At 37.5% G+C, this 7,378-nt stretch overlaps 1 protein-coding gene across 2 annotated transcripts; it reads right to left on the bottom strand.

The window, feature by feature from the left end:
- Window positions 1-251: 251 nt before the first annotated feature.
- mapre3b (microtubule-associated protein, RP/EB family, member 3b) lies at window positions 252-7,301 on the bottom strand. 2 transcript variants are annotated; one of them, XM_033991015.2, is made up of 9 exons: window positions 7,194-7,301; window positions 5,244-5,308; window positions 4,411-4,538; window positions 4,187-4,332; window positions 3,883-4,039; window positions 3,700-3,738; window positions 2,762-2,889; window positions 2,275-2,427; window positions 252-1,923 (listed from the first exon to the last, which is right to left on the bottom strand). In XM_033991015.2, exons 3-9 carry the CDS (start codon window positions 4,529-4,531, stop codon window positions 1,858-1,860), a joined length of 810 nt encoding a protein of 269 aa, XP_033846906.1. In that variant the 5' UTR covers window positions 4,532-4,538; window positions 5,244-5,308; window positions 7,194-7,301; the 3' UTR covers window positions 252-1,857. The 2 variants fall into 2 exon arrangements, with proteins under 2 accessions (XP_033846906.1, XP_033846907.1); XM_033991016.2 differs by lacking the exon at window positions 3,700-3,738.
- Window positions 7,302-7,378: the final 77 nt, after the last annotated feature.

The raw sequence follows: 7,378 nt of genomic DNA, 5'->3' as shown, positions 1-7,378 counted from the left end.
CAATGCCTATTCATTAATTTATTTCAACTTGTATTCATTCTATGATAGTGAGGTCACCGAACGTCCCACATCTCTGAGTAAATGGCACTGATAAAGTGATGAGTAAAATACCCTTCCTATGGAAGAGAGGGTATGAGATGAACTTCATAGAACATAAAACATATCAGAAATATAAAACATATCAGAAATATAAAACATATCTGAACTTGACATGAAACAGAAAATTTCACATGACAAAAAAGAAAAAATAGTACTTTTCCTGAACCTCAGAGCTTTATTTCATTCCATGATGCAGGTTTAATATGAGGCTGCCAAAACAACAAACTGGGAGAGAGCACAATATTCTCCCAAACCAATATGGAGCTTAGCACAGCTGTCAATGTGCTGTTCAAATGCTATGCAACACATCATGATAAGTAAATAAATACAGTAAAACAAAAGAGATAGCAGCTAAAATGTTTAACACAGTCAAACATTAGTATCTAGTAGTGTCTGTACAGTTTTTGTTCATTTACAACAATTGTTTAAGCCTGATTCTTTTGTGCTAAATAAGTTTTCAGTGAACCTGCAACTTGGCCTTTGAGCAAATCAATGCAAATACAAAACAGACCTTTAAAACAAATCTATAAAATATAAAATTGCATCTTCCTGTATAATTCTGGCTACAGCCAGCAACTGCATCTTGGCATTTTGGATCTTTTCAAACAATTTTGCTACATTTAGTGCAAGACCTTCAAATTGCCCAAATCCAAAACCACATTATTCTCTGAAACTGTGTGGAGCAGATTTAAAAAAAAAAAAAAAAAAAAACATAAATAAATAAACATAAATACATCATGCTGTCTCATAAACAAGCAGTCTTAACCATTTAAGAGCGATCCTCGGGTAAGACGAGTCGATGAAGAAGTACATACAAGTAGTGTTCACCTCAGAATGATGACTTCTTATGCACAAGCTCTTCAAAGTCTGTGATATGTTTGTGGCTTTGATGAAAACGTGTCTTATGAAATATGCTGAAAATATCTATGCACATTTGTAGTCCTCCTTAAAGGGACAGATCCATTTTTTTAGGTCAGATACATTTCAATGTCTTACCCACGGAAACAGATATTCGCACAGGCCTAGTTTGGAGAAGCAGACAGATAGAAACTGCTGAATCAATATTGACATAGTCCTAAAATATAATGTAACTAATATTTGACATTATTCCAAGTATTTAAACAAGTTGTAACCTTGATAATGCATCTTCCCTGTGGTGTGTTGTGCTATTTGGAAGATATCAGCAAAGAGAAAAACAAATTATATTTTTTGGATATCAGTAGATGGCACTATTTCATTGTCTAGACAACTTAGTTTTTACTCCTGTTTGCTTCTCCGAACCTGGCAACATCTGTCAACTGAAGGTTCACAATTCAGCATCACAGCATAATGTCCATTTAAGCATATGTATACGAGCAGGACTCCCTTTAAGAATACCCATCAATTTGCATTGAAAACCCAGATGTTTTGTTGAGAAAGTGCCCGTTGTATCTCTTCAGACAGACAGCATGGTTGGCTCCAGGCCACATGTGCAGGATTCCTATTAATCTCAATGCTATTAACCATAAATCAGCCACTAGCAGTACAGCTGTCTACTCTGGCAATGTGTTAGAATATAAGTCAAGTTAAGCCAAAGCCGGGCCTTTGTACACACAGGCCTGGTGTAGAGTCCTTTGTAGAGGGGTGGTTCAAATCAGGTCATGTTTGGGGGGAAAAATGAGTAGTGTAAAAAGTAAAGCGATTGGGAGGGACATATGTAAGTAACAAGGCGAATGAAGAGGGGGATGGGGCGGTGGGGTTATGGAGGAAAAAGAAGGTCTAGTATTCTTCCTGGTCTCGAGCACCTTCATCGATATCTTCATCTTCTGGTGGTGCAAAGCCCTCCTGTAACCGACAAGAAGCAATCAAAGGTTACAAGAGGGGTTCCACTTGATTTTAACATTATTATCTGTTTATTTCATATTTCAATAGTAATACATAGAACAAGACAAGTACACAATACTCATAGTACTTGATTTTATTTTATATAAGTCAATACCATTACTTATCTATGGCATTTGGGGGCCCTCTAGTGGTATGTAAAAATATAACATAAAGTGCACCATAAGAGAACTTAACTGTTGTTAAACATATATTTATTTCAGTGACATCTGCAGTCTTTTACTGTTGCATCAGCCCTTATTTTTCATACTATCTGAAGGCCTGTGCTTTGTCAGCTTTGTTAGCAACATTTACCTCTGTAGCGTAGAGTATGTCTATGATTTTAGAGAGGATGGGGTTGTTCTCGTTTTCATGTTCTTGGCAAATGACTTCAATGTCTCTCAGTTTTCCAAAATAGAAGTCTCTCTCTTTCTCCAGGCCGTCAACAGTAAGCTTCATGTCCAGAAGCTTTGGGCAAAATTAAGACACAAACAATTAACCACATATAAAACAACATACTTTTGTTTGGATTCATGTCTAAAGACAGTACAATTTATCTTTTGTGACGATGAAGATAAGACAAGTGTTCCCACATGTGTGCAATACAATTTAGAGTGGACTCATGAACATTTCTCAGAATTAACCAACCAGCATCTGCCTAAATTAAGGTAACAGTTTTGTTTGATCCACTGAAACTAGTTCCAACTGTATCATTCATGTAAAAGTACCACTGGCAGATAGCTAAACTTCACAAGTGTTGTATATGTATGTCTTAAGAACATGGTGGCAGTATCCCCTGTACCTGCTGGTTGAGTTCCACCAGTTCAGCGTCTCCTCCGTTGCGTGTGACTGGAGGCCTGCGCGCTGTGGCTATCTGCCTCTGGGGAGGAGGGACGCATTTGGGGCCTGTAGGAGATGTTCTCATTGGCCCTAAACACACAAATACACAGAAGTTAGCAATGGATTGATAAGCAAATGCAGTCACATGCAACAAGCGCCTTATGAAGTTATTCTACGCTCCTGGTTTTAGTGACATCTATAAGCTTCATGCTGGATTGATAAACCAACCTGGCACAAAGTCAAATGTTGTTTCAATTCAGACTTTAATTGCACGTAGAGAAAATGAGTTGGGTGCAAGTAAATATGTTTTTACTTCTTCTCACTCAACTCTTTTGGTTGTTTGTTTAATAAAACATTTGTTTGCAATGATATTCATTAATTATGGATCCTTGTTATATTATTGCTGGGTTTCAGATGACATCACATCATTCTAATCCAATACAGATGGGGGGCAGTTCAAATTCATATACGGTAGTTACCGTAATCTGCAGATTTTAGTTGCGATAAAGTGAGTTCTGGGGTCAAGTCACTAATATAAATGATCAGCATTTGTGAATTTACCTTTTGGATATTTTATGGCAAAGTACAATTTTATCAATAGGGAAGTCTGGCCCTTGCCCCGAATCTGGGAGTATGACATCATCACATTCTACGATCTGAAAACCACCAATTGGCATTATGAACATGTCTGGCAATGTACATGCATGAGCTCAAAATAAATCTAAAACTAGAGTTTTGAGAAAACCAGGATAAAATGTTCTGTAACACATCATCAACACAGGTATTTCATCTGTAAAATGTCTTAAAGAATTATTCATTGTTACATCTGAATCATGTCATATGTCATCCAGTATAGTGGACGATGCTCACAGCACACAGACATGCTGCTGACAGTGTTACCTGGACGAGATGGTCTTTTAGGTTTGTGATGAGTGACACCTGGTTAGAGTGGGACGGGGCATGAACATGAGCAACACAAGGACACACCCTGACTGTCCCTCGCTACAATAAATACTTTCTTTGAGGGACTAGTGTGTGGAGCTCTCTGATTTAAGTTAATCTCTTTGTAGAGACTGAGCGTACCTGGGTTGGGCAGCGGCGATGCCTCCAAGCCCTGACGAGATAGGACAGGATCGTACTCTTTCCCATCGTAATTAGCATCAAAAAACCTCTTAAACCATTGAAGGAACTCAAAGTTGTCTTGAAACTTTCCTTTTACCAGTCTCTCCACAGGAATGATCTGAAAGACATTAAACACATTTTTTTTCAAATCTACAAACATATAGGCACACCTATTTGTAGGTCTATTTTTGGCATGTAAGCTTTAATGGAAAAGATACCAACTCCTTGCACCTAAAATTACTATTTAACAAGTTAAATCCCTCACCTTGTCAACGTTCATTCTTTTGAAGGCAGCCTGTAAGACCTTGAAGTTGTGGATATATTCATGTTCCAATTTAGAGTTAAACTTAACTTTCTTCAACAGTATGCACCCGGGAAAAAGCATGTCCATGAACTGGCAATAGGCGGCACCTGAAATATACCAGTTACAGAATGAATGTACTTTGTAATAATGACAGATAATACATAGAGATGGACAGAGAGACTCACCGGAACATAGCTGCTCGATCTTGGTGTATGTGAGCTGTAGTGAGTCATTAACCCAGGCCAACATGTCATGGCGACTCAGGTTGTCTACGTTCATAGATGTGGAGTAAACATTCACCGCCATCCTCGAGCTTCCAGACACACAAATAACACATTACAGCAACTAAAAAGGTCATTTATGCCCAGTGTAGATTTTCAAGATCGATCCTACACATGGAAAATATCTAATTAGCCATTGGTGAACTCATCAAGCCAAATTACATTTCAAAGAAGGTGCCTGATGTGTGTGTTTTTAATATTCGTATCTGATTTACGGACACAGTAGCGAAATAAAAATGCCAGGATCATGTAGCGCGGGTTAATACAAACATTTTAAGATTAAAATGACGAGCCTGCATGGCAACCGTTACAGAAAGAGGGGCAATAGTTTTTCAATAGAAAGTAAATTGGAGCCAGAGTTGATGGAGAAGGAAGCACGGCCATGCTCACTTCCTATTTGGAACACAGTGGCTAGCAGGTTAGCTATATCCATTTATATACACTAATAGTAGCTCTTCGATAATGTGATGATTTCAAACCTGCAAAAGGGGGGGCATAAGCCAGTGTTTCATATTGATAAGATTGTATTTTCATTAGAAATATCCAAAAGAAAAATCTACAAGTTGATTCTATTCGATATTAGTGAAAAGGCTGTTGAACTTGCAGTAATGCATCCAAAATCTGCATAGCAACAATAATTTGAACTTAATTTCTTAAATATTACAGGTCTTTGGAACGTTGGGATGCCATCTGAAACTTAATAAACTACAGACAGAAATACACAATAACACACTCACCTGAACTTGGTTAGAGTAAGAGAAAACTTTATGATCAGGTTTGTGCTGAGCCACCTTCAAGAAACCTACGGCAAAAGAAATACATTTATTAGATCAACTGAAGATCATTTAGGCTCTTTGGTACCTTTTACAAAAACATGGCTATACTGTGATGTTAATGAAAACGTGCAATAACCCTTTTTATGTCTGTCTCAAAGAAAAAACTTAAAGGCACATGATTTGAATATTTGATGATTTTGAAGTGAAAGAAGCCTCTCCTGAAAGTGGCCCCACAGATGAAGCCCAGTCAGACACTAGTTCACTCGCTCAATAATCTGCCTCCGATAATCCTCTTCCAGCTTCAACACGCTGTAACTCATCACAGCTCATGTCAGCAGCCAAAGTCCCGCGAATGGTATCCAATAAAGCAGAAATCACAGTTACCATTCATCACAATGACACAAATGGTTTAAAGTCCAAGTCTAGAGTATTTCCTGAGAAAAGAGTCTCCAACATAAACAGTTACAGGATGTCGCACACAGATATCACTTCCTGTCTACAGAAAGCCCACTGGATTCAACCAGCAAAACCATTTTTATATAGTATTAATAGTATTAAGTTAAATTCACAGTATGCAACTTTTTAGCCAACCATAGACTAAAATAAAAGCACGTTTCTGAAAAGCATGTTTCTGAAATAGAGGTCAACCGATACTGGGTTTTTCATTGCCAATGCTGATTGTCTATAATCCAGAATAATTGATCAACTCTGCTGATATTTTATTTGATTATTATTATTATTATTATTATTATTATTATTATTATTATCATTATTATTATTATTATTATTATTATTATTATTATTATTTTCACCAATAAGCAGAGCCAATTTCGATAATTACAGATATGTGTGTGTATGTATGTATATTATATATCTATATATTTTTTATCATATATATATAGAGAGAGAGATTTGATGATGATGATGATGATGATGAATATTTTCAATATTTTCACAGTATTAATCGGATATAAGGCAGTAGTAATGACTGTAGAGACACACCTCTGTTCTAACTCTAGATTATCACACATCACTGAGTCCTAAAGTCTTTCACCACCCAACAAGAAATACAACTTTTATTGTAACTTTTTAAAGTTCTTCACAAATTTGGACAAGTGTGTTTGCTATGACCCCCAAAGCGGTTTTTTGACCTCTTGACGCTGTATAAGTTGAGAAGTTACCTTGTTAAAGTACATCTAACCCTCTTGTTTCTGTAGTCAAATTTATGCCCCTGAACCAAATTAATATCTGCAGCTTAAAACAAAAACGTATAGCATAGAATTGTATGCACTACTAAAATATCCTAGTCGAAAGTCGAAAATTATGAGAATGAAAATTGCAACAACAATATACAACAGAAAAAACACATCGTTATGATCGTTGAGTGGTCACTTGATCCAGAATAATGACATTATAAACGTCCAAAGTGAAAGTAAGAGTAAAAGTGTGTACTGCTGCTGCAGTCCTGTGCAGTGTGTACCTTGCACTGGGCCCACAGTGATTTCCCCTCAGCCCGGTGCCACTCTGTTACACGGTCGCTCCATGGATTCACTATTGTATCGCTAGCTGCTGGCTAATTGCTAACGCTGCCTCATGGATTTTTCCATGGATATGCTTCAAATTTGTGCTCTCAAATTTTGTATATATATTCAATTTTTACCTACATATCCCAAGCAAACAACAGTACAACGTAGTATCAGGTGAAATAATGGTATATGCTGGAGTTACCCCCTCTGCAGGCCTTTCCGTTAAAACACAGGCACAGGAGAAAGAATGACAGCGCTGTCCTGCCCTAGCCGGGGGTTGCTATGTAAGTATTTCTTTCAGATAAAAATTGTACTATGAACATAAAAACAATATAAAAACCACTAAAGAACACATTTTAAGTTACGCAGATTTGATAGTACTCACTGAAGTCTGACCACAGTCTCCCTCACACGGCGGTCCCGTTGTTCAGACGATGGCTTTCTGTTGCTATAACCCGACTCTTACCTCAGCAAGTTGCGCCAGACTGCTCCCACCTAAGCCTCTCATACTACGCATGCGCAGCGCAGTTATCATGATTTTGCTTGAGTTTCTGTGCAGCTGACAACCAC

This window comes from Periophthalmus magnuspinnatus, chromosome 24 (assembly GCF_009829125.3).
Source record: "Periophthalmus magnuspinnatus isolate fPerMag1 chromosome 24, fPerMag1.2.pri, whole genome shotgun sequence".
In the NCBI taxonomy this organism is placed as follows: Eukaryota; Metazoa; Chordata; class Actinopteri; order Gobiiformes; family Gobiidae; genus Periophthalmus; species Periophthalmus magnuspinnatus.
Note: the sequence above shows the minus strand (reverse complement) of the source record. Positions and strands in the feature narration are given on the sequence as shown.

Coding starts and splice junctions, on each gene's coding strand:
- mapre3b (XM_033991015.2), bottom strand. CDS start 4,531: ATGGCGGTGAATGTTTACTCCACATCTATGAACGTAGACAACCTGAGT. Junction 3,739..3,882: donor ATCGCCGCTGCCCAACCCAG/GTACGCTCAGTC, acceptor CACTCTAACCAG/GTGTCACTCATCACAAACCT. Junction 1,924..2,274: donor ACATACTCTACGCTACAGAG/GTAAATGTTGCT, acceptor TGTCGGTTACAG/GAGGGCTTTGCACCACCAGA.